The following is a 25,455-nucleotide window of genomic DNA, read 5'->3' on the forward strand; positions in this document are numbered from 1 at the left end:
AGTGCAAGTATTTAGTGGGATGAACTTACCCCTATCCTGAAGAGTGAAAATTGTTTATAACTAGCATAGCAAGAGGTAATGCCAAGAATCTGATGCAACAGTATGGGAAAACACTAAAGTACTAAATAGTACAATTGTATACTCATGTTTAGATGCAAGTGAATTTTCTGCTCCTATAGAGAGTTTATGAAAATAGAGCACCAGAAAATAATGTGGAACTTAGAAAGAAGTCACACTTAGATCAACACAACTGGAGGGGAAGGGGAGGGGGAAAGGAACAGCGGAGAATGAGATAAGGCTGGAGGAAATTATGTTTTAAGAGATGATTATCCTTTAAAAGATTCTCTTGTGCCCTATGAATCCTGAAACTTGGAGACCAAAGTTGAGTTGATCTATGTGGTTTTTCCCCTGCCCTAGCTCTAAAATGCTTCGAGTTTGAAGACACAGGCATACTTTATACCATACAAAATTAAAAGCATATGTTTAATGTCAAACATGCCTCTTCTTTTGTGTACTGGAACACTATGATATTGTAGCCATCAGGCAGAACTTTTTACTGGACTTAAAAAAACCCCAGTTATTATTTTTTCAGTTTGGCAAGAGATATAATTGCCTCTTCAGTAGTTTTTTGGTTAGAGCAGTCATTCTCAGATTTCTTTAACTGATAGGCTTTTAGGAGCTCATAGTGTGGTAATACCTATTACCTATAAACTTTGCTCCTACTTGCCACTTTAAAAAAGCATTTACTAGAATTAATGGAGAAAGTTACGCAGCTTCAGATGAGAAAACTAGTGAGAAGAGTAACATAAGTCAATTACATATGCTAGTAACAAAGATGATCTGTTATAAATAGTATTACAAGAAGCTGCTTGGCAGACCAGCTGACATGCTTTCCTGCCTTTTAGGTTGTAACTATGGGAAAGTTTTGAGAGAAAGGATCTTTAAAACTAAAAGTGTTCAATTTTTTTTTTATCAAGACTGTTTTTCTTTTGAATCTAGTCACCAGTTTAAACTCCCCCCACACACACATACACATCCCTACTACTGTCAGCCTGCGTCTCCTATTCTCCCTTTTTACTAACTTTAACATTATATAAAAATAAACTGATCTTTTTTTCTTGATATGCAAATATACTTGTCGATTGTCCCTTCTTGATAGCACATCTGGCATGAATATATGTGGTTATAGAATTAATGGAAATCCTCAGGGATTATACAGTGAAATATTTTGATAATTAGTATTTCCTTTTAGTTATGATTTGAAAGAAAAGGAAAGGGTTATTGTGGGGCAGGGAGTGAGATGGAAATTTGGATGAAAACATGTGCCTGTTGTGCTTACTGGAGATACTTTAGGCAATTTAAAAAATCTATTCCATTACAATAAAAATTCATCACAAGGAAGGCATTTTATATTAAAGATTTTCAAGCCCACTTATTTAAAACAAAACAACCAAATTCTATCACAAAAGAATTGAGAGTTTGTAGCAAGACACTTTTGATATCTACTGTCTATGGTGCATTGATTGCTTTTTTGTAAAGCAGTCTTTCTTTTAGTACTGGTACAAGTACCAAAGAGGCACCACCACTCAGCTAAGCAAATGGGAGAGGGAAAAGGTAATGGGGAGGTGCTCCAAACTAAAGGTTAAGAAATTTCACAACTCAGAGCAGCTCTCGTTTTGTTTGTTCATCTGTTCACTCACCTAAAAGCCAAGGTCCTACCGCCACTACCACTCCTTCCTAGGTACGAGACACGTTTCAGCTTGGAAAAGGGAGGGGCCAGTCATTCTGTAGTTCCCATCCAAACAGAGTAAGTGGGTGTGCTTAGTGATTATGACCTTAACTTGACTCTGTTAAGACCTTTGGAAGGTGTTATGCTAAGGCAGCAAAACACGTGATTGCCTAGTTCTTAAACTCAGGCCTCTTCCATCATGAAAAAATATGGCTATGACATGGTTCCACAGTAGACAGTCTGGGATTAAGTTACTGCTATTGCTTGTAGTCATCCAACTACTTGTCACCTGCCCAAAGAGATGGTGACTACCAATTTTCTTCCCTTAATCACTAAGGGAGATGCCCTTGGGAATTTGGTCCAGAAAAGATGACTTTAAGTGAGGGCTCAAGGAAAATTTATCTAACAGCTTCTTTGATTATGTACAAAACACTTCAAAATCATTCCTCTTTAGTGATGGAAAAGGGGATTTTTCACTAAATGATGTTGCATATCCACAGAGCTTTTATTTCCATCAACATTTTTTTTTCTGTCAACATTTCTTAAGAAAATTTTCTATTTTGCTACAGAAGGAGGAAGCACTTTTTCTCTGACCTACACCCAACTGGTTTTATTATCCTGGTGGGAGTTGAGGGGGAAAGGAAACGGATAATATTGGAAAGTGACCAAAGTGTAAAAAAAAAAAAAAGGCATCAAAAACTTTAGATAATAAATTTTGAGGGGGGGAATGGATAACTTGTTGAAGAAACTGATCTGGAACTGAGGCTACTATTGCATTATAATCTCATTCCTTTGATCCTTGCAATTCTTCAGCCACAGAAGGATAGGAAAATCAAAGTGCTTTAAGAGATGTCAGGAAAGTGTACATTTCACCTCCACCATTAGAAGCCTCTGTACTCTTTGTGTATGGTGGCAATTTAGGTTGGGCTTTTTCCCTGTGAAGCCTTGGACATCACGAAGTGAGGAAATGAGAGCGATTGCCTTTCAGTCATACATCATTGGGAGTATTTAGATATTCTATAACTGGCTCAATTTTCATGGATGGAATGGATCAATTTCCAGATTATCCCATGCCTCACTAATGCCTTTCTTGTGTACAATCACTTACCAAGGCATATAGGTTTGCAGTTTGCTTGTCTACAGTTAGATTATTTTCCTCCTGGATTAGGTTATCTGTTCCCCTCCATAAAGTTGAGTTGATAATTGATAAAGATTTTTAAAACCTTTTGCATTTTTAATCTACCCTTATCTCCATCCTTACATACATGACACGACATCAGGTATTTATTGTTGCCTTTTACATTAGGAAGAAACTCTGACAATCGTAGGCATTACTTTAAGTGTAAAATAAAAACTAAGAATAAGGAGTTAAGTGTCACGCCCTGCCTGGGGCCCTCACCCTGGAATGAGTAACTTGCTGACCCCGCCCCGAGTTGGTCCAGCCTCAGTGTTGTTGCCCGGGGCAGCATGTGGTTGGGACCCAGCCCACGCTGGCATCCGGACTCAGTGTCCTCGCCACCAGCTCGCCATGTCCACCTCCACTAGCTGCCCCATTCCCGGGGGCCGGGACCGGCTGCCTGACTGCTGCAGCACCACGCCCGGGGGCACGCTGTTCGCCACCACCCCGGGAGGTCAGCTGCTGGGATTGGGGCTAGGCGCGATCCCAGGCGCTTGGGAGCCTGGCTACAGTTTGGGGAGGAGTCCAGATGGTGGAGGGTGCAGGGGCTAGAGTTGTACGTAGTAAAGGTGGGCCTTGGGGCTGGTGGGCATGCGCCATCCGTTCTTCTTTTGATCTGATTTTCGAGGTATATGGCTCAGGCTTCAAAGCCCAGTGACCTAAGCATATAGAAGGGCTCAGGACTCTGCTAGCTCTTTCTGAAGCCGGAGTTCAAGGTAGCTGCCCAGGCTGTACGAGGACCCCAAACGGTTGGCATGTGTTTTTGCCCCAGCCCGTTTCCCACAGCCTCCCAAATAACGCAGCAGTGTTGAGTACTGCAGCTAGGCTAACAAGCCAGCTTGAGATCTCAGTTACTGGAGGGAGGCAGTGAGTTCGGCCTTAGGGCTTCAGAGGTCACCCGAGGCCCTAACTTGAGGCCCCTCAAACTAAAGTGGCCTTGCTGGTGCCAGGAAATCTCACCTCCTCACCCACTTCTGCCCCCAGGCTCCTTGCCAGGGCCATTGTCCTCCCTGAAGCACAAGACGCATAGTCATTACTAGCTTCCAGCAGTGCTCTGAGGGTCCCAAAGTTAATTAGACGTCCAGGAAAGCGGATACTAAGGTGGGCCAGCCAGGGCAAAGACGTATGCTAACAGCTGCCGGGATTGGTCAGAGAAACCAAGATCACAAGTTGGGCTCCTGCCTTGTTCCTCCCAGGGGAAACTGAAGGAGGGGGGAGGGTAAGGAAAAGAAAGGCGATGTGCAGAGCACTCTGTGTATCTACTACTAGTCCAGCCAAGGTTTCAGTCTGAGCCTTTTAGGGATTGAGAAAGGACCAAAATGAATGCTCTCAGGACCGAGGTTTAGCTTCCTCCTAGGGTGGGCTCCCTGCTGCTTACTAGATAACTGTAAGATCTTCTCAGACTCTCAAACTCCTCCACCACACACAGTACTAGGAGTAGGAAAAACAGGCAGCCTCCCCACCCCACCCCTGGAAAAGGGAATTATCCAATGAGAGAGTTGTGTGACTTCATATTTAATACCAGAAAATTCTATTTTCCATGATACAAAGGTATTGTTTTTGTGAGGTAGTATTAGATTGAAAACCGCTAGTGTACAGTAAGACACAGGTGCTAGGTAGGGAGGAGAGTGTTGGTGTGCACATACATACTGTCCCAGTCCAAAAACCTAAACAAATCTCATCTTCCTAGCAGACACATGCTCCTTTACAGGAAACAATCTGAAGCTGAGCACTGTTCTAGAAAGGAAAGGCTGTCATGCCCTTCTGTCCATTAGTTATTCTCTCAGAACTAGAGATGGAAGGCATCATCTAGTCCAACCTCCTTCTTTCAGGTAAGGAAACTGAGGTCCAAAGAAATTGTCATATTTGCTCAGTTATTCCCAGAGGCAGTCAGTTAGTTTAGAAAGGGATGGGTTCTAGGCAAAGCACTGCAGTTCTGTCCCATTGAATTCTTCTCCCACCTTCCATGATCCACTCCCTACAGGAACTAGAATCATCTATGATCAAAAATTCCTGCTGGAATGTAAGAACTCACCCGTTAACCGGACACCACCTTGCTACCTCCCCCAGATCCCTGGGGTCACTGCCCCACCACAGGCCCCACTGGCCAAACTGGAGGAATTAAAGAAGCAGAAACTGAAGAGATCCCAGGTAAGGAGGCCTGACAGGGAATATTAAAGTCTCATCCACTGGCAACTTACAGTTGCAGAAGGAAAGAATTAAACTTTATTACAAGATCCCTTGTGTTCACCCTAGACTACACTCCTGCCTCGGCTTTCTAGCTTAAATGGCAGGGTTCAGGAGAAAATAGAAAAACAATTGTTTATAAGGCATGAAGAAGGAACCTTAACAGTAAAAGTTGCCCCAACCTACAGGAAGGGGGAATGGGGAAAACTGCCCCCCCCCCCGAACTCTGGGAGTAGACAGGCCAATTCTAAGGGAGTTTTGGTATTTCAGGGCTGGTCCCTTAACTATAGAGCAGCTTCTAGCAAAAAAGGGTGTAAGGGAGGGAGCCAGGGACAAGAAGGACTAACTGCATGGTAGAGAATTAGACCAATCTAACCCTAAGGCTCCTCTTTCCCTCCAGATGAGGCAGTTTGAAATGGACATCTGACCTGGAGTATTTGACCTTGTTAACACAAGAATTCTGCCCCAGCTCCTGTGTGCTACTGCCAGATGGCTCTTACTGCAACAACCAGGGCCTCAACTTCCCCAGGCATGAGAAAGGCTTATTTCTAGTGGCTCCTTCAGTTCTCAGAAGTGACTGGGCCCAAGGTGATGGGGGAGGGAAAGTTGGGATTTGGGGTGTGGGTAGAAGGTGCTATTCTACAAATGGAGGCCATGTGGATTTGGAAGTTACTTGCTGAGCCCTTAATACCCATTTTTTCCTACTGGGTTGTGGAACTGGATGCTGTACCCTGTCAATGCTTAATAAACACAGTGAAAGACATCCCCTGGATCACATTTCTATTTTCTCCACCTTACCCGAATTCCTCCCTTTTGAGGGGGAAAAAGGTACTGCTGTACCACCCCTGGTCATCCTGAAGCTAGAATGAGGAATTCATGCCCCATAGAACTCTGCTTCTAAGATTGGGCCCTGTTCCAGCTGCAGTCAGATCCAGCCTAGGGTGGGGAGCAAGGGCCAGCAGGAACTGTACTGTAAACAGCAACAGCGTGGCACCTGCCAAGGGTTGTTCCCCGTTCCAGGAAACAGCCTTCCAGGATCTGAGCCTTTGCTGTAACTCTGTTCCAGTCCCTACCTGCTATTTTAATATGGGACATCATCCCTTAGGAAGAGGTCATTTGAGGCTCCCCTTCTCCGTTTGGTATTGTTATCACAGAATGTTAGTAATGGAAGGGACCTTACAAGGATCATCTGTCAACCTCTTATTCCGAAAATGAGGAAAGTGAGATGTATTTAGAGGAAATTATTTAGCCAAGGTCACACAGTAAATAGCAGAGTAGGGGATTCAAACCTGAGACTTCTGAAAACTAAGGGAAGTATTTTCCTTTCTTCAGCAACCAGGAAGGCATCTTTCTGGATTCCTTCCCACCACCTGCCATTTGATACCAAGATTCAGTAAACTCTTTTCTACTCTGATTACTCAGTACTACTCAGTGCCCTGATTTCTCTTAACACCTGGTCCAGCAGGCTGCTTAGCCAAGGCAGAACCCCTTTAGGTCTTTATTTTACATTTCTACTTTTGGTCAACTGGAGCAAAGGTGGCAATGAGGCCTGCAGTCAGTGCCCAGGAATGCTGGCTACCAGCTATCTCCCATGCTACAACCTAAGGAAATCCTGTGGTGATAAGCTTCCTGAGTTCCCTTACTCTCCTGGCCCCTGGAGCAGCCCTACCTACGAGCTGCTCGTTTTAGATAGGTTCAGCTCTACTGCCTTTCCTGGGGGGGTAAGGGTCCAAGCCTCATTCCTCCTCTTCCAACCATCTTCATTCTCTCCATGCCCAGTCCGAGGAAAGGGACAAGCTTCTGTTTTTTAGCTGGCTCAGCTATTCATTTTTAGGTCCTTTTGATCCTGTCATTTGAAAATTCCTATAGGGCAGGGACTTTGTCATATCCAGCCCAGCACAAGTTAATGTTAAACTATATCTGTAAGAGAGAAAAGGAACTAGAGTTAAGATTTCAAAGAAACCGAAAACCTTTATGGGTGAGACGTATACTCCTAGATAGCCCAATGCCAAGTGGTTTGGAAAATAAAAAGCCCCCACTGCCTCACCAAGACATACCACTGGACAAGATGTTTTTATTTAATTGCATATGTCAGAAGCAACCAATGACCTGCCTACACAGATTTCCCTCCCCAGAGTCAGGCCAAAGTCCCAGTTAGAGTTGGAGCAGCTTCTCTGCTAAAAGAGAACCTCCCTTCCCTTCTTCCAACTCCCTACCTCCTGCTGGTATCAAGGAAGCCAGCAAACATAAGTCCCTGGACCCCAAACCCCACCAGGTTCCATTCATAGTTCAAGGTCTAGGACAGTGGGGGAGATAGGGACTGATGGGGGAGGAAGAAAACAGGGGGTCACAGAGTTGTAGAGAGGCCCGAGACCTCCTCATTCTCCTCTGTAGTAGTAGGCTTCTCCTTAGCAGCTTCCCCTGAAGGCAGGCTCCTCCTTTCTGCAATTAACCTTTTCACTCCCACCATCCACTGACTGACCTCAGTCACATGATCCACCATCAGCGATCGGTGTATGTCATCAGCTCCATCCCAGTTGTGGCTCCTGAGCTCTAAGAGGAGAGAGGCCCTGAGCATAATACAGTGCTCCTTCCTCCCCCATACACAAGGACTGCCCCTCTGAACATTTAATAAAAGGTCACATTTCTATAGAGCTTTAAGGTTTACAAAGTGTTTTCTTTACCACAACCCTATGAAGTAGAAGTATTATTTTGCAAATGAGGAAATAGATTTAGAGAGGTAATAGGACTGCCCATAATCAGGGTCTGAGCTGGCAAGTGTCTTGATTCCAAGTGCAGTGCTTATTCAATTTATTTCCACTATATCCTGCTGCCTCTCTAGTAGACTATTCCAGCCCCTGTGCAGGGGTCACACAAGTAGCCAAGTGGCAGAATTTAAGGGCATCCTGGGGTCCCTCAACATGGCTCACCTTGCACCAGCAGTGCCATCCTCTTCCTCACAGGAACTGACAGCTTCTCACTCTTCCACTGTCCCTGAAGCAAGGCTAGGCGCCGGCTGATGTCATCCAAAACCTGTTTCTGAGTACACAGAAACTCTTCCCAAGTCAGAGCTCTAATCTGCCTTTTCATCTTCCCTCCACGATATTCCTGTCAACATTCTGGTCTTCTCTTCTATTCCTCCCACTCTTTACCATCCAGCAAACCACTTCGTGCCCTCTAGGCTCTATTCCTCCTGAGAATGATTATATGGCACCTTGGATAATAGCAGAAAAGTGTTTACCTCTCTCGAAGACAAAGCCAAGGTAATGTGTGTAATGTCTGGGACACAATCCCAGGGTCTGCTTTTGTTCCACCTTAATGGGCACATAATCAAGTAAAATTCTAGTAGATGAATGGGGATAGAAGGAACAAGAAAATAATGGAATTTAGGGCTGAAAAGGACCTTAGTGGTCATCAAGTACAACCTCCTCATCTTGTAGATGAGAACACAGGCTTACAGAGAGATGATACAATTAATCCAAAGTTATACTGAGATGGAATTTGAACTCAAGTACCTACAATTCCAAAGCCAGTGTCTTTTCCACAAAAGAATTCTTGCCTCATCTATACTATGCTGCCTAGGTTTAACTCAGTACCTGCCCAATCTAGTCCCTTCTTTATAAAAAGTCCAGAGAATTTCACTGTACTTTTTAGGGGAAAGGAGAGGGAGACTGAATTTAAGCAGAAGGCACTAGGGATACAAAGATGGATGTGACACAGATCTTGTTCTCCAGCGAATGGCTTACAATCTAGCTAATTACTCCGGCTCAGCTTCCATCCTGAAACTGGGTTCCCCTGGGCCTCACCTGTGTATGAGCTCGGCAATCCTCTAACGCCTGTTCCAAGGGTCCCAGCACATCTTCCAGCATTGTTTCACAAGTGACTGGGGAGCTGGTAGGATCCAACCTCAAAGGAGAAGAGCTTCCCCCAAGAGGAGGCCCAGGAGCCTTTGTCAGGAGAGGTGGTGGTCCCACTGGAGGAGCCCCAGTAAAAGGCTCTGAGGCAGGCACTGAGAAGGTAAAATCAATGTGCTGAGAACAGCACTGAACATCATGGCCCAACTGGTAAAAAGCCCTGCCCCCAGTTTCATCCTCTCCCACTGCCCCCCACCAGGACCCCTTCCTGAGACTTTAGAAACCAACGAATATCCCTCAGACTTTCCTGGTCAATATGGCCTCAGCTGGAAGGGGAAGAGCAGAGAGGAAGGAAATGGGAAACTTTTTCTTTAAGGAGCTAAGCCGGGACCCTATACATGTCTCACTGTTTAAACCCCTGTAAGAGCAAGGACTACTCACTAAATGAGAATCTATTTTGGGCTTAGGAAATCAGTGTCAGCGTTCAAAAAGAACAAGCCTGAATCTATATCACCATAACCTTTTGGCAAGAACTGTCCCAAAAGACAGCTGTGTCTCTGGGAAAACAAAAAAAGGATGAAAGAGGCCAAAGCCTCCTGCGTAAAGGAAATACAGGCAACTCTCCCCCAAGCACAATGGGAATGTGAACTGGGCTCACAAGCGCTCACCTTTTGGAGAAGCATCCTGAGGAGCTGCAACCCGTTTAGTGAGTGGTGTCTTTTTATGACTGCTAGCCTGGGTCTGCAACCCATAAGAGAATTGTGGAGGGTCATTCCAGCCTCTATCCTTGTTCCCTGAAATTGAAGGCAAACGGGGAAAAGAGAAAAGACGGATAAAAAGAAAGAATGAAAGTGTGGAGGGAGAAGGGGGAAGAAGGAATCAGGAAAAAGAAAGGAACGTGAAGGTATTGGAGAAACGAAACAAAAGAGAAAGATGAAGGGGGGAAAAGATAGAAAAAGGGAAGGATACAGAAAAAATGAGGTCAAGAGAAGAAAGGAAGAAGAGGGAGGAAAATTGAAAGAAAGGAACAAGAGAAAAAAGGGAGACGGGGAAAGGTGGGGAGAAGGCAGGGATGAAAGGACGGAGGAAGGCAGGAGGGAAGGGATGGAGAGAGGTAAGGAGAGGAAGACGGAGAGAAAATGGGGAGGGAGGGTAGTGAGGGGACGAGGAGGGAGAGGGGGCGGGGAAGGAGGGAAATGGGGAGAAGATGAAGGGGGAGATGACGTACAGATTGGAGAAAGAGGAGAGGGCAAGGAGACAGGGACGGGGGAGGCATGGAGAAGAGGAAAGATGGAAGAGGGGGAGAAAGGCGGAAGGAGAAAGATGAGACCGAGAGCTGTCACACCCCGCCCCCACGCCTCGTCAATACCATCCCGATTCCTCCGGCCCTGGGGCCAAGTCGAGGCTCCAGAGGCGCCGATCCCCACTCACCCGGCTTCACGTACAGCTCCGCCATCGCCTCACTTCCGCACGGCCAGTGGGGGCAGTGGCGCGTCACTTCCGGAGGCGGGCCACGTCGTGCTAGTCCGCTTCTCATAGGGCTTCCCCACGGCTTGCGTTCCACCCACATACTGGTTAGGTTCCTTCCCCTTGAGGTTGGATTAAAGGATGGGAGGAAGGGGGGCACTAGTCTTTTTTTTTCTTAATTTTTTTATTTTTTGGCTAGGCAAAGGGGTTAAGTGACTTGCCCAGGGTCACACAGCTAGTAAGTGTTATGTGTCTGAAGCCGCATTTGCACTCAGGTCCTCCTGAATCCAGGGTGGTGCTCTATCCACTGCGCCACCTAGCTGCCCCAAGGGGGCGCTAGTCTTAAAGAGACATCGAAGGAGGGTCATCTGACCCGTTTAGCTACTTCTTTTGGAGCCAGTTAGTCCATAAATCAGTAAGCATTTATTGAACACCTACTGTGTGCCAGGCACTGTGCTAAGCTTTGGAGGTTTACATTAAAAAGAAATAGAACCGTCCCTGACTTCGAGGAGTTCACAGTCTAGTGGGTAAAGAACAAGCAAATATGCACACACAAGCTATACAGAGAATACACTGGAAATAACCAATGTACAAGGCACTAGAATTAAGGGTTGGGAAAGACTTCCTGTAGAAGATGGGATTTTGGGGGGCAGCTAGGTGGCACAGTGGATAAAGCTCCAGCCTTCGAGTCAGGAAGACCCAAGTTCAAGTTTGGCCTCAGACATTTGACACTTACTAGCTGTGTGACCTTGGGCAACTCACTTAACCCTGATTGCCTCACCAAAAAGCCCCCCCCCCAAAAAAAAAGATGGGATTTTAGCTGGGACTTGAAGCCAGGAAAGTAGACAGGAGGCTGAGATGAGGGAGAGGGTTCCTGGCATGTGGGTCAGCCAGAGAAACCCCACCCCCTCCCATGTGTCTTATTCAAGGAACAGCCAGCAGAACAGGGTCATTGGATCCAAGAGTACTGGGGGAGGTGTAAGGCGTGAAGACTGGAAAAGATAGGAAGAGAGTAAGTTATGAAGGATTTTGATTTTGTATTTGATCCTGAAGGTGATTGGGAGCCACTGGAGTTTATGGAGTAAGTGAAGTTATAGGGTCCAACCTGCACTTTAGGAAAACCACTTTGGCAGCTGAGGGGAGGATGAATTGTAGTGGGAAGTCTTTAAACTGGGAGGCCATCCGCAGGCCACCCAACTGTTAGCTCCTTGAAGGCAGGGATTGCCCTTTTTGTGGCCCTGGTGTTTATCACAGTGCCTGACACATAGTAGGCACTTCATAAATTAAAGGAGAGAAAGGGTTGTGTTCCAGAGATGCTGCAAAGGTGAAAACTAACAGGCCTTGGCAAATGATTGGACATGGGAGTCAGAGAGGACACAGCCAGCCAGTGGAGAGGGAGATTGGTGGTGCCCTAGACAGTAACAGGCTAGTCTGGAAGGAATGAGATTTGGGAAGAAAATGAGAAGTTCAGTTTTGGACATGATGAGTTTAAAATGTCTACTGAACGTCCAGTTTGAGAAGTCTGAAAGGTTAGGCAGAATAAGTAGGTTGAAAATCATTAACAGATACATGATATTTAAACCCATGGGAGCTGAGGAGATCACTAAATGAAATAGTACAAAAAAAGAATAGAAGAGAGCCAGGGCATAGCCCTATGTGAGCTCATTGCCTTCTGTCACATAGAGACAGAGACTCCATGCCCTAATGCATTCACAGGAGAAAACTCAAAGGAGTAATTCACATTTCTGTAGTACTTGAAGGTTTACAAAGCACTTCCTCACAACAGCCCTACCAGAATGGTAGTACTATTATTCCCATTTCATAGTTGAGGGAGGTGAAAGAGGTGAAACTACTTTCCCAAAGCAAAGAGTTAGGACTAGAAGGCAGGTACAGCGTATACTTTAGCCAGCTCCAGCCTGCAAGAGCCAAATGTTAAATTTTCAGTATGAACATTTAAAACTCTGAAATTGGCAATGGCTATACATCAGGACTTGATTTTTTTGGTTGTCTAGATTTAAGTAAATGCTAAAAATCCTGATTAAATTTAAATTTGTGTCCTGTTGACGTACCCCCCTTCCCCCAAAGAGTCCAGTTGTTAAACATACCAGCACACCCCTTAAGCTAGATTTCCCAACTCCCGAGTTAGGAGAGCTCTCCACTTTTCTGTGCTGCTGCCTCTCATCTCCCATCATCCTGTGCCGGCTTTCCAGTTTGGGGCAGAGTATCTTTAGAGCTTGAAGGGAACTTTTAAAATGATCAAGTCCAGGGTTAATAACTTGAGGGCCATTATCTTGAATGGGGGAAAAAAATTCCATCTTTATTTTCACTAACTGAACTTAAGCACTTCTTTCAATGATGAACATACATAACAAACATTATCTTAAGGAGTCCATAGGCTTCACCAGACTGGTCCATGACTAAAAAAAAGTCAATAATCCCTGATCTAATCCAATACACCTTTTTATAGATGAAGAAACTGAGACCAAGAGAGGACAAGTGTTTTGCATCATATGACAAGGATTACTGCACCATGCTGGCTTCAGGTCCAAGCATCAGAGTCAAATTCAGGCCAGTAATGGCAGGTACCATTCCTATTTCTATACATGTGCCAATAATGCCAGAGTGACATTCCTGTTGCCACTCCTCCCCTCCTCAATAAACTCCAGTGGCTCTCAAGATAATAGTAATTGGTTAGCATTTATATAGATAGCACTTTAAGGTTTACTAAGCATTTTATGTAACATTGTAAGATAAGTACCATCAGTAGCACTGTTTTGCAGATGAAGGAACTGAGGTTGCTTCAACTTAACCTACTTATTCAATGCCATCCCAATTAAATTACCAAAAAATTATTTTATTGAGCTAGAAAAAAACAGAAACAAAAGTCATTTGGGAAAACAAAAGGTCAAGAATATCAAAGGAACTAATGAAAAAAATGTAAAGGAAGGAGTTCTAGCAAAACCAGATATTAAAACTCTATTATAAGGTAGTAATTATCAAACTATTTGGTATTGGCTAAGAAATAGAATAGTGGATCAGTGGAATAGAACAGATATACAATACACAGTAGTAAAAGAGGGGTGCTTGATAAATGTAAAGATCTAAGAATTTGGAATGAGATATGGTAAAAATTGCTGGGAAAACTGGAAAGCAGTCTGGTAGAAACTACATACAGAACAGTATCTTATACCATTTACCAAGATATGGCCAAAACATGACCCAGACATAAAGGGAGATATCAAGTAAATAGGAAAACATGTAACGTATTACCTATCAGGTTTATGGACAGAATTATCTATGAATAAACAAGAGACAGCATTGTGGGATGTAAAATGGATAAATTTGATTAAATTAAAAAGGTTTTATATAAATAAAGCTGAGCCAGGATTAGGAGGAAAGCAGAAAACTGGGGGAAAATCTTTCATACTTTCTTGGATAAAGGCCTTGTATCTCAAATACGCAGAAAACTGAGTCAAATTTATAAGAATATGAGTCATTCCCCAACTGATAAATGATCAAAGGATATGGACAGGCAGCTTTTGGAAGAAGTCAAAGCTATACACAGTCATGTAAAAATGCTCTAAATTATTGATTAAAGAAATGCAAATTAAAATAGCTAAGGTATCATCTCACACCTATCAGTTTGGCTTTACAATGAAAGAGGCAAATGACAAATCTTGAAGGAGATGTGGAAAAATTTGGACACTAACATGCTGTTAGTGGAACTGTGAAGTGACCCAACCATCTTGGAGAACAATCTGGATTTACACACAAAGAGTTATAAACCTGTGTATATACCTTTTGACCCAGCAACACCACTATTAAGTCTGTTTCCAAAGGTAATCAGGGAAAAAGAAAAAGAATCTATATATTCTAAAATAATTTATACCAGCTCAACTTGCGGTGGCAAACAACTGGAAACTGAGGGGATGGCCCATCAATTGGATTATGGCTGAGTAAGTCACGGTGTATGACTGTGATGAAATACTGCAATGCTGTAAGAAATGATGAGCAAGTTGATTTTAGAAAAACATGAAAAAAAAAGAAAAATATGGAAAGGCTTGCATTAAATAATGCAGTGAAATGAAAAGAACCAAGAGAATATTATATAAAGTAATAATACTGTTCAAAGAATAACTGTGAATTATTAAGCTATTCTGAGTAATATGAACATTCAAATCAACTACAAAGTACTTATGAAGGGAAATGCTATCTACCTCCAGAGAAAGAACTGACACATGGAAATATATATTGTATGGTTCCACACATATATTTATATCAAACGTTCGCCTTCCCTAATGCAGTTTTGGGAGGGAAGGAGGGAGCCAACTTGGAACTCAAAATGTAATAAAAAAAATTAAAAAAAACCCGAGGCTAAAACTGTAAGTGACTTGTCATACAGTAACTGTCTCCTTCGGGATTCAAATTTCTTTCTGACTCCAGGCCCTACCCTCTATTTACCTAGTAGCCCAAGGCAAATGCAAATTCTCCTTTTGGCATTTAACAGAACCTAACTTCAACCTTCTTTTCCACTCTACTCTCCCCTTCACTCTTCTGTCTAGCTAAATGAGATTGTTACTATCCCACTACTATCCCTATATGAGACATCCCTTCTCCCATATCTGTACCCCAGGCCAGAATTGCACTTTCTTTACCTCTTATAATATTTAGCTTTCTTCAAAGCTCAGTTCCAATGCTTGTTCCTACGTGAAGCTCTTCTTCACTCCTCCAGCTGCCATTGTTTCTATCCTCTCCCCAAAACACCTTATATTTATTTTTCTATAATATTTATGTTTTTGTACTTACTTGTATGTGTAAATATTGCCTCCCCTAGAGAAATATAAGCTCCCTGAGGGCAGAGACTGTTTCACATCTCTTTATTACCAGCACCCAGAACAGCATCTGGAATTTAGCAGGTTTTTAATTAATGTTCGTTGACTGCTCTTGGGAATTCAGTGCCCAATCCCTAGGATTGGCAGGCAGTGGTTATGCTCAAGAGATTTATCTGCTGTCTGGACCTCTCAACCCCTTCTGCACGAGGAGAGACCTAGTCATATTTAGCCCTCTCCAAATGAACCATCTATATCTACTAGCACCAAGCACAGAAATAGCCACTGACCCCTTCCTTGCAGCACAGTGACACCCAATGAGGCGACTCTGAGATTTTATTTGTACTGATTTTGCTAAAAAGTGTTGCTGAGGTAGAGCCAACTGCCCAGGACCAGACAGGGGCAGGGATCATACGAACCAGGAAGGAGGAGAGGAAATGGGTCTGGGATGGGGTAGAGGTTGTAGTCAACCCAGAGAAGACTGATAGATATTCAATATAAATCAATATATTAATAGAGAAGATAGGTATGGGGCAGGCAGGAAGACGAGAGGCAAGTAAGGAAGACTCCACAGGTCATGGGGGCAGATGAAAATAGGGAGGTGGTAGGGTGGCCAGTTGGACCCCTAGAATATGAGTGGTGTGAAACTGCTGGCAGGGTCCCCAAAGCCTCCCTTTCCCAACCTTCCCCACCTTGATCTAGGGCATATGCAGTAAGGAGGGTTTCAGTCGGAAGGAATCAAAGAAGGAGAATACACCTCTTTTACGGGGGGCAGCCCCTGCACCTCCAACTCCACCCTTGAGCAGAGGGAGTGGGAGAGGCAGGGGTCCTCCTGCAGAGTCCACAGAGCTTGTCCTCTTGAGTCGAAGTCGAGCCCGGGCTTGGGCACCCCGGGCCTTCCCTCGGGATGCAGAGGCCACAAGACACTTCTGATACTGTACCTAAGGAAAGGGATGCAACACAATACAGTACAACATAACATAAACATTTATTAAGCACCTATTGTATATAGTCCTGTGACAGTTAAGGAAGGATATACAAAATTAAGGAAAGATACTATACCTGTACTCAAGGAGCTTACAATCTAATTGGGGGATAAGACATCAACACAGATAGCTATAATGCATGGTATTATATAAGTATATTAGAGAGCTACAAAACAAAAGTATTCTGTGAGGTCTGGGAGGAAGGTTGTTACAAAGCAAGAACACCAGGGGAGGATTCCTGGACCATATGGCCTTTAATTTGGGTTTTACAAACTGAGTAAGATTTCAACATGTGAAGAAAGGGAAGAGAGTGCATTTGAAACAGGGAATAAGGTGAGCAAAAGAAAAGAGCCAGGAAATCAATCACATTGTGTGTCTGGTGGATAGAAAACAGTACAGATAGTACAACAGACCAGAAAGTGCATGAAGGAGAGTGGCATAAGGTAAGGCTGTAAAAGCAGAGTGGACCATATTGTGCAGGGCCTTGAACGCCAACCAGAAGTTTCTCAACTCTACTTGAGGGCAAGAGGGCACAACTGAAGCTTTATAAGGGATCAGGTACAGCATCAGGTCTATATACAAGATTATTCTGGCAGGAATATGAAGGACAGATTAGAGCCATCCAAAATTGGCATCTTTCTCCAAAGAACGGAGGCAGGACAATCTCTAGGGAGGCAACTCCCTTCAAGGAGAGGGCAATGAGGACCTATTCTCCTATGGACAATGACAAGATGGATTAAGGGATGTTGTGGAAGTGGAATTAACATTAACAGGACTTGGTCACTCACCAGATGGGATGTGAGGAAGACAGAGGAGTTAGATCCCCCAGGGTTTTGAAAGTAAAGGGCAGAGGGAGTGGGGATGATCATAATGAGGGGTCAGGGAATTCTCCAGGTAAAAAGGATGGAGGAGAACAGGAATCTGAGGAAGAATAAATTTGTAGGAAATAGCCAGGGGTGTGGAAAGGGCAGCTTTATCCCATCTGACTACTAAGCTCTTTAAAGCTAACTCTGGAGAAAGGAGCTGTTCAAAGGCTACTGTCAGCTGACGTTTGTCTGTCTGATCATCTATCACCATCCGTGCTGCCTGAAGCATAAGGCCTAGCCAGGGAGGCCTCAAATGGTTCTTTGGGCTTTTCACTGCCTATGGCTGATTCCCAACTAAGAAGGAGGAGTCCATGTAGGCCAAGGAAACTCTAGAGAGAATTGTATGTACCACAGTTCAGGAATGAACTAGAACTCCAGAAAATACCATCCTTCCCTTCCCAGGGCCCCTCCCTCATCCCTGATCAAGCTCCTCCCCACCCTCAAAGCTCACCATGCATGCAGCCTGAACAGCCTCAGATAGTGCCCCAGCATGGGGCTGGCACCAGAAGGCAGCACACTGGAACCGCTGGTGACCAAGGTCAGCAATGAGTCCAAAGGTGTGGGGGTCATGGCCAACACCAATGAAGGTCACATGTCGTACTGGACATTGCCACAGTGGCTCTTCTTCTGCACCCAGCTCTGCCTGTCCCTTTCCCCCCACCCCCAATATGCAATTATCAATTGGAGCTGGGCCCTTACTAAGGACCTCCCCCTCCCATAAATGCTCTCCCCCTCACCCCGGAGACTGGGCCTCAATCCCTGCCTCAGTGGTCCTGCCTCAGTACTCCATACACATTAATGCAAGATCTTGGTTTCCTCCCCTTTCCTCCTGAAACTGGGACCTCTTCCTCTAGCACTTAATGGTTGCCAATCTCTGTTACCTGGACAGGCAATGCAGTCATGAGTGAGTCAGAGACACTGAGGATGGTTGGGGTCCAGGAATGATGGTCCCCCTGGGAAGTCAAGGCCCCAATGGCTTCATTCAGCACATCCATCCCTGGGGGGGGGGGGACACACATATTCATTGCAGCTTCTATCCTGGTCCAGAGGGATGGAAGTCTGGGGGGTGGACCTCAGGGAGACTTTTAAGACAAAATGGGTGAGGGCCCTCTGGCTCACTTTGGGCCCAGAGAAAAAGTGAGTCGGGTGACCAAGTAAATATAAATCGTGGGCCTGGGGAGGGTCAGGCCCTAAGGCTGTATATGGTTAGACCTTACATGGAGACAATAAACACTTCAAGATACAGACACTTCAGAATCTCACATCTTATTTCCAGTCCCATATCCACTCCATTCTCCTCCACCCAGCTGTGCCTTATATTTTCCCCCTGCCCCAGTAGTTCCTCACCCATAGCCTTGCTAACTGGAAGGGTCCCAACGTAGAGAGCCTCATACTGCTGGGCAGCCTGGCTCACCGCATCAAGAAGCTCCACTGAGGGGTAGATAAAATCACTGTGGCCCCCTCAAAGTGAGCATTCCTCCTCAGAGTATCCAGTGCAAGTGCAGCATCAGAGAGGAAGACCTCCCTACTCCCAACTCTCAAGTCTAGGCCCAGGTAGGTAGGGCCTGCCACTTCTAGGGCCCCTCATTGTGAAACAGGAGCAGAAGAAGATGGTCACAAAGTAGGGGCAAAACTCCTGGGGATACTTTCCCTCCCACTATAACTTTCCCCCAAGCTACCCATCCAACCCCACTAAAACTATTTTCACAGCCTTGTCCCTGTGGTCCCTACTCTTTATCCCATCCTCCGGCTGTACCTTGCCTGGGTAGATCCTCAGGGGAGATGGGGTCCAAGGAACATCGAGGAGGGTCACCACTTACCCCTGCTCTCTCTGACAGAATCTGCAACATAAACACTCTGGGGTCGGGGGTGAGAGATCAGGCAAGGGGAACTCTTGGGATTCATGTTGTCTCCATTCCCCTGCAGTCCCCTCCTACCATATCCCCTTCAGGGCCCCTCACCTGGGCACATAGCCCATGCAGGGCACTGGCAATGGCCTTGGCTGGGACATCACAACGAAACACGTGGCATTTCAACATGCAGGTGTCCTTGTCACCCGCCACAAAGGCGAAGTCCCTGTGAGGGAGTAGGGATGGGGTTGGGAAGCTGAGTGATAGGTGTGAAAGGGAAAGACACAGGAAGGAGGGGAAAGACAGGAGAGGATATCTAGGAAAAGAGAACAGAGGTCTTCAGAGTGAAAGGGAATGGAAGGAAGTGAGGGAGAACAGATGGGGCACTCGGCCCTGCCACTCACCTGTCCCTGATCCAGAAGCATGTGAAGAACATAGTGGACAGTCAGCCCAGCCCTTTCCTGCTTCATCCCCATCCTTCCCAATACTTTCAGAGGCAGGAAGTAGTTCAATTTGCCCTCCCCCACCAGGTCCATGCCAGAACAAAGGGGTGTCCGCATCTAGGAGGGTCAAGTCTGGGAGAGGCCTGGGACTGAGGTCCAGCATGGCAAGGTCAGGGGGCTAGGGTCTGGAAGGGGTCTAGAATCAAGGTTCAGCTTGGCAAGGTCAGGGAATCAGAGTCCATGATGGTCAGTGTCAGAGAAATCACTCCTGAGGGAGAGGGGCTATGAGTCTTCAGGAAAATCAGTTGTCCAGGAATTTCTCACCGCCCATTGGTGCTGCCCACACCCCAGACTCGAATGTGCACGAGGGGCTGACAATGGATTAGGCTGTGGTCCAAGGGATTCACCAGACTCATTGTGTCTTTCTTCAGAATCATCAACATGTTCTGACCCTGCAGAGTCCCCAGGGGAGTTGGGGACAGACAAAAAGAGGGTTCCTGTGAGTAACGAATGACTTTGGAGGCCTCCAAGGGGATACTGAGGTTGAGGATGGCTTCTTGGAAAATGGGACAAGGAAGTGAATCTAAAGGGCCAGATCCAGAGGCTCAGGGAAGAAGAAAGAAAAAAAGATCAGAGCAAGCTCTCTTTGACCCTAGGATCACAGTACTTAAAATTGAAAGGGATTTAGATGAGATCTAGTCTAACAGAGTAGGGAAGCAACATTTGTCCAAGGTAACACACAATTAGTAATAGGGATCTGAACCTTTTCAAATGACTTCAAAAAACCTAGTGTGTTTTGCTGCCTCTAAGCTTGAAGGTCCCTAACCAGGGATACTGGCCACTTCTATCCAGCCTCTGAGTCCTTCTAACCCAAGCCACAGAACGGGGAATTGAGAAAGGGGAACAAGAGTTCAAGCAGCCAATGTGTACACTCACCTCACCCCAGGCCCTAGCAGGTGGACGGCTTTGACCCCGGCTCTGTGCCAGCTGCTGAATGCAGTTATTGACAGCAATGCTGCTCTTTCCAGGTGCCAAGTCCTCCTCAGGCACCTCCACCCAGCCCAGAGATCGTACTGCAAAGCACTGATAAACAGTAGGGCCAGGTGGGAAAGGTTTAATTGGGGAAGAGGGGATTTGGGAGTTGCAGGAATGAGAAGCCAAGCTTCTCCTCTACAAATGGGTTCCTGTAGTCATCACAGAAATAACTTACACTTATACAGGGCTTAATTAGATGTTTTACAATGTGCTTGCCACATGACACCGTAAGGAAGATAGTAGAATCCTCTGTTTTACAGGTGACAAAACTAAGTTTCAGAAAAGTTACATGTTTTGCCCATGGGCACACAGCAGGTATTAGCATCATCCTACCAAGTAAGCCCATCACCCCCTATGAAAGGAGGCAACCAAAGTACAGCACAGGATGCCCACTCGGCTCTGGAAATACAGGCCATGATCTCCTTTGTACCTAATGAAGGCTCTCCCATGACCCTTCCCTACCACCCCACACCCAGAGATCTCTCTGGTCCAGGTTCCAATTCTAAGAGCTCACTAATGCCTGTCTCCACATTCCCAGGGGATCCTTGTTGCTCAAAAGCAGGCACCACCCTCTACCTTGGAGCCTGGTTCCATGTTTCGGATGTAGGCTTCTTCCCCACACCAGGGTAGAGAAGTCCTGAAATAGAGCAGGGCTGGTGAGAGGAGGCTCCCCATAGGGAAGAACACCAATTTAATCAGAACCCAAAGTGTGCAGAAGAGGAGACGTAATTCTAACACGGCAGCCAATGAGCCAGATGACTGACTTTGGTTATTTAGCCACAAGTCAGATTATCCAACTGCCCTCTCCTCCCCCTGCCTCCTAGTAGGGAGTTCAGCAGACGCTGAGATCCACATCCCTATCCTGATTACCTTCGGTCCAGTGAATTTTCCAGGCTAGAGTAGGATCTCCCTTTGGGGGGTCGTAATCCCCAACCCCCTTCTGTGCCCTATGGAGAGGGAGGTCAACTTGAAGTCAAATGAGTAGATCAGGGACCCTAATAGGAGGATTACTATCCTCTCCAGCCCCAACAGACATTATCATCCTTTCCCCAACTCCTACATACCGAGTCAGGTGGCACGGAATCCCCAGGTTCCCAGACCGGGCGCTGCCATTGAGTACTGCCACTGGGTACATGCCAGTAATAGGTGCCAGCAGCATCATGGATCTTCCGCCACCCAGGAGGCAACCCTGACTCTCCCTCTAGGCTCTGGTCACCCCACAAGTCATCTGTAAGAGCACCATGGTCAAGAGTATGCACTCTAGAGTATTCAGACTTAAATGTAGCCCTAGCCCATACAGTCAAGAAAAGGTGTTGGTGATCATCTCATCCAATTCTCCAATTTTGCAGATCAGGAAAATGAGGCTTAAAGAACTAAAGTGACTTGCACAGTCACATGGCTAATAAGCAAGCAAAATAGGGACTCCTTTCCAAGGGTTCTTGACCTGGGGTCTGTGAATATTTTTCTTAATTTTATAACTTCATTTAAATGCAACTGGCTTCCTTTATAATACTATGTATTTTACTTTATGTATTAAAAAACATTATTCTGAGAAGAGGTCCATAGGCTTCACCAGACTGCCAAATGGGTCCATGACACAAAAAAGAAGATTAAGTATCTCTGAGCTATACAGATCAAGCTCCTTTCCCTGGGTTGTGCATATGTCTGGGATGGGAAGGGCCAACCACGACGGGTGTGAGGCTAGGCAGAGTTTGAAGTGCAGACCAGACATACCCAGGGCTCAACAGCTGCATCTGGAATCAGTGTCTCTGGTCTGCTTCAGTTGCTCCCTCTATAGTTCAAGGATGCAACATCCCAGCGCCTCCCGACCCAAACCCTTCCCAAGCCCCGGTCCCTCTTTACGGGCATCTGGTCCTGCTGGGTCCCGCCCGGGTCCATCCGCCGCGGTCTATTCAGTCACATCTCTGCCACCCTCTCCTCCCCACCATCCCTGGCTCCCTAGTCTCCTCCTCTCCCCGGATATCCCGGCGCCCACCGCACCCCGGACCCCCACGCACCGTCGCAGTTGACCAAGATGATAGCTAACATGTAGTCCTTGCCCAGCATGGCCCCAGCCCCAGCCCGTCCTCCCAGCCGGACCTCAAGGATGCGTCTCCTACAAGCCCGGCCCCTCTGCGCCAGTGAGCGGGGCCAGAGCAGCACAAACACAGGGCGGAGTCGGGACCGGGGCCGGGTCGCGCTGAGCTCAGAGTCGCGGGAGTGCGGCGTCCGCAAGCACGCACGTGCGCAGGCGTGGTGGGGGGCGGGGTCCCTCCGCTGACTGCGCGGGCACGTGCGTGCGTGCCTGTGCACGTGCACCCAGCAGGACGTCCGACCCCTTCCTTTGGGCCGCTATGAGCTCATCGTCACGACCACAGCGAGTGCCCGGCCGTGGAGCGTGGCCCACACACCCATACGGAGCCCCACGGGTGCCCGGCTCGGCCCCACGACCTAGACGTACGCACACAGTCCTCGCGGGCCCAGCTCACACTCACACCCGCCCAACCACGCCCGCTTGCACACTGGCACAAAGATGCCCAATCTCGTGGTTCGACATAAGACGGACACCAACCGGTCTCGCCTCACGGGGCGTTCCCGGAAGTCGCGGTACGCGGGGGCGGGGCCGCGGCTGCGCACTGAGCGCGCCGGGGGAAAATGGCGGATGACAAGGTGAGTGTCCATGCAAGCGTGGGGCCAAGGGGAGCAGGGGTATTCTTCTCTCTCCCCCGCGCCCCCCAGAGAGACCGTTCGGGGTCTCGAACCCATTGTCTCAACTTTGCAAACGCCATCCCCACGGAAAGAGCTGCAAGCTAGGAGTCCAGGACACCTGCATTCAGATTCTAGCGCTGACATTAAGTTTGCTGTATGGCCTTGGGGGAATTGCTTCCCCTCTCTGGGCCTCAGTTTCCTAGTCTGTAAAGTGAGAGGCAGGACTGACTAACCCCCAAGACCACTTCCTCTCCAGGCATTCTCTCTCTGCAGGAGGATTTGAGTGGGAAGAAATGGCTAGTCAGGTGCAGCGAGTCAGCCCCGCCTCTCCGACCTCCATCCATTTTCTTAGAAGGCAAAGAAATGGGGAAGGGAAAGGGCAGGGAAGGTCTGGCGGATACCTCAGCCAGTGTTCTCCTGCATGACAATAATTTCTGTCCCTATTCCAGCTCTCAGAAGCCCTGTTCTTTGGCCTAGGTTAAAACTTCTGCATGAGAGGGTAGTGAGTTGTTGAGGGAATTTTACTGCGAAATAGGAAACAAGTGTTTCTCTTCCCAGACCCTCTTGTCAACATCATGGCTTACGGTGTTTTAAACAAATGGCATGGGGGAGGGGGCAAGGAGAAGGAAGCATGTTCCATTAACCGTAGGAAAACTTTCAAAGACTCTCAGAGTTGAAAGGGCCATTTAGTTCATCCCATTCTTGAGCAGGAATCCCTTTTACAACATCCCTGACAGGTAGACATCCCCAACCTCCGACTGAGGATGTGTAGTAATTGGGGGGGGCAGGTATACCCCCGATCTCCTGAAGCAGGCCGTTATTTCCCTTTTGGTTGTGTTAGAAGGTTTTAGACTTCCAAGGGAGCCAGCTCAGCTTCCCCTCATGTCTTGCTCTGTTTCAAGCTCAGTTTAAAGTATTCTGGGAAACAGATTTACCCAGACCAGGGATAGAGCCATCCAACACCTTCCATCTGATTCAAAGCCTACTGTTCCAAGGAATTCAAAATTCCCCATGCTCCTAAGTATCACTCTCCTGAAGGCAGTACCCAATAACAATGTTCTTTCTCAGTTCTGGGGAGAAATTTTTTAAATTTCAAATTTAGAGCTGAGGAGTTTGGGCAAGAAAGAATTCTGTTTTATCTAAATACTAAATCCATTTATCCATCTATCTATGAAAAGGCTTAAATCTGATGAATTTGTGTGGAAAGTGTAATCTCATCATTTCAAAAGGGAATCCCTTGGGGATAAAGGTTTGAGGCTCCTGCCTTTGGAACATAACTTTTTCCGTGCAATAATGTTTTGAAGCTGCCAGTGCTATGCCAAGGTGAGGATGGTGAGAGAAGGACCCCGAAAGTGGAAATACTCCTTGCCTTGGGAAACAAATGGAGTATGCTGGGAAAATCATGATTTACTATTCTTTGGTTCTCCCTGTTTCCCCTTGAGCCTTGATAGCCATTGAAGAGAGGTGAAGGGGACAGGGTACAGAAGACTCAGACTGTCTTGTAGAAAGCTTCTCTCCTGTCCTAGGACTCGATGCCAAAGGTGAAAGACCTGGCTTTCCTAAAGAATCAGTTGGAACATCTTCAGCGGCGACTAGAGGAGGAAGTCAAGACAGGTGTGGAACAGGTAATTGATAAAGTTGTCATGAAGGCACAAATACAAACACATACTCCCCACCTGAACCCTGATGTTTGGTACTTCTCTGGATCACTTTCTTCCTCCCTCTGTTGTCCACATCCTATATACTAATGATGTCTGCCTGCAGTTTTGTAGTAGAGTGTCGATGGGAGCCCTGTAAGCCACACAAAGGGCACTGTGGCATGGGAGGCTAAATTACTAAATGGCAGAGGCTTAAATGGTTAGTACTGGTGGAGGTGGGCTAGGATTCTTCCTGGGTCTTCTGGCCAAACAGACTTGAGAAAATGTCTCTATGTGCTTCACTTTATTCACGTGGAGCTCAGGGGTAGCTTGGGACTGAGCTCTGCTTATAAAGCTCCTGGCAGGAGACGGAGACAGGGAGTTTTAGCCTCGTTGCTAAGGCATGTGTCCCAATTTGATTGTTACTCCTGTGTTTTCCATACTGCCTGTCTCTGGCTTTCTTGCAGGAAGGCTCGTTCCTGTCATCTCCTTTTCTCAAGGGCTTCCTGGCCGGCTATGTTGTAGCCAAATTGAGAGCATCTGCGGTGATGGGCTTTGCAGTTGGTGTATGCACCGGTGTGTATGCTGCACAGTCCTATGCAGTCCCCAACGTCGAGAAGACCTTGCAGGATTATCTCCGAGCCCTTCGTAAGGGACCTGACTAGTACACCCTCAGCAGTCCTCCC

At 46.5% G+C, this 25,455-nt stretch overlaps 4 protein-coding genes across 4 annotated transcripts; 2 read left to right on the top strand and 2 right to left on the bottom strand.

Annotated features, from left to right (window-relative positions):
• Positions 1-661: 661 nt before the first annotated feature.
• EIF4EBP3 (eukaryotic translation initiation factor 4E binding protein 3) lies at positions 662-5,235 on the top strand. Its single transcript, XM_021005226.2, has 2 exons — positions 662-3,360; positions 4,891-5,235. The coding sequence occupies exons 1-2, from the start codon at positions 3,135-3,137 to the stop codon at positions 5,082-5,084; spliced, it is 420 nt and encodes a 139-aa protein (XP_020860885.2). The 5' UTR covers positions 662-3,134; the 3' UTR covers positions 5,085-5,235.
• A 1,912-nt stretch (positions 5,236-7,147) lies between these two features.
• Positions 7,148-11,150, bottom strand: SRA1 (steroid receptor RNA activator 1). Its single transcript, XM_078150483.1, has 5 exons — positions 10,379-11,150; positions 9,616-9,741; positions 8,900-9,102; positions 8,024-8,132; positions 7,148-7,646 (listed from the first exon to the last, which is right to left on the bottom strand). The coding sequence occupies exons 1-5, from the start codon at positions 10,515-10,517 to the stop codon at positions 7,441-7,443; spliced, it is 783 nt and encodes a 260-aa protein (XP_078006609.1). The 5' UTR covers positions 10,518-11,150; the 3' UTR covers positions 7,148-7,440.
• A 4,386-nt stretch (positions 11,151-15,536) lies between these two features.
• Positions 15,537-22,576, bottom strand: APBB3 (amyloid beta precursor protein binding family B member 3). Its single transcript, XM_021005221.2, has 12 exons — positions 22,442-22,576; positions 21,488-21,651; positions 21,294-21,370; positions 21,000-21,060; positions 20,325-20,471; positions 19,713-19,840; positions 19,057-19,171; positions 18,852-18,936; positions 18,443-18,526; positions 17,977-18,092; positions 17,547-17,744; positions 15,537-16,184 (listed from the first exon to the last, which is right to left on the bottom strand). Exons 1-12 carry the CDS (start codon positions 22,488-22,490, stop codon positions 15,942-15,944), a joined length of 1,467 nt encoding a protein of 488 aa, XP_020860880.2. The 5' UTR covers positions 22,491-22,576; the 3' UTR covers positions 15,537-15,941.
• A 148-nt stretch (positions 22,577-22,724) lies between these two features.
• LOC110220929 (SLC35A4 upstream open reading frame protein) lies at positions 22,725-25,437 on the top strand. The gene is made up of 3 exons (XM_021005227.2): positions 22,725-23,093; positions 24,659-24,757; positions 25,237-25,437. Exons 1-3 carry the CDS (start codon positions 23,079-23,081, stop codon positions 25,432-25,434), a joined length of 312 nt encoding a protein of 103 aa, XP_020860886.1. The 5' UTR covers positions 22,725-23,078; the 3' UTR covers positions 25,435-25,437.
• Positions 25,438-25,455: the final 18 nt, after the last annotated feature.

This window comes from Phascolarctos cinereus, unplaced genomic scaffold (genome assembly GCF_003287225.1).
Source record: "Phascolarctos cinereus isolate Bilbo 61053 unplaced genomic scaffold, phaCin_HiC Scaffold_2;HRSCAF=192, whole genome shotgun sequence".
Classification (NCBI taxonomy): domain Eukaryota; kingdom Metazoa; phylum Chordata; class Mammalia; order Diprotodontia; family Phascolarctidae; genus Phascolarctos; species Phascolarctos cinereus.

What these genes read in the sequence shown, in the direction of transcription:
- EIF4EBP3 (XM_021005226.2), top strand. Translation starts at nt 3,135, where the DNA reads ATGAGTAACTTGCTGACCCCGCCCCGAGTTGGTCCAGCCTCAGTGTTG. An exon ending in GTTCGCCACCACCCCGGGAG is followed by an intron (nt 3,361 to 4,890) that starts GTCAGCTGCTGG and finishes CACTCCCTACAG; the next exon opens with GAACTAGAATCATCTATGAT.
- SRA1 (XM_078150483.1), bottom strand. Translation starts at nt 10,517, where the DNA reads ATGTGGGTGGAACGCAAGCCGTGGGGAAGCCCTATGAGAAGCGGACTA. An exon ending in GGAGCTGTACGTGAAGCCGG is followed by an intron (nt 9,742 to 10,378) that starts GTGAGTGGGGAT and finishes CTTCAATTTCAG; the next exon opens with GGAACAAGGATAGAGGCTGG. An exon ending in TCAGGATGCTTCTCCAAAAG is followed by an intron (nt 9,103 to 9,615) that starts GTGAGCGCTTGT and finishes TTACCTTCTCAG; the next exon opens with TGCCTGCCTCAGAGCCTTTT.
- APBB3 (XM_021005221.2), bottom strand. Translation starts at nt 22,490, where the DNA reads ATGCTGGGCAAGGACTACATGTTAGCTATCATCTTGGTCAACTGCGAC. An exon ending in TGCATGGGCTATGTGCCCAG is followed by an intron (nt 18,937 to 19,056) that starts GTGAGGGGCCCT and finishes TTTATGTTGCAG; the next exon opens with ATTCTGTCAGAGAGAGCAGG. An exon ending in CTGTTCAGGCTGCATGCATG is followed by an intron (nt 16,185 to 17,546) that starts GTGAGCTTTGAG and finishes CCCTTTCCTTAG; the next exon opens with GTACAGTATCAGAAGTGTCT.
- LOC110220929 (XM_021005227.2), top strand. An exon ending in TCAAGACAGGTGTGGAACAG is followed by an intron (nt 24,758 to 25,236) that starts GTAATTGATAAA and finishes GCTTTCTTGCAG; the next exon opens with GAAGGCTCGTTCCTGTCATC.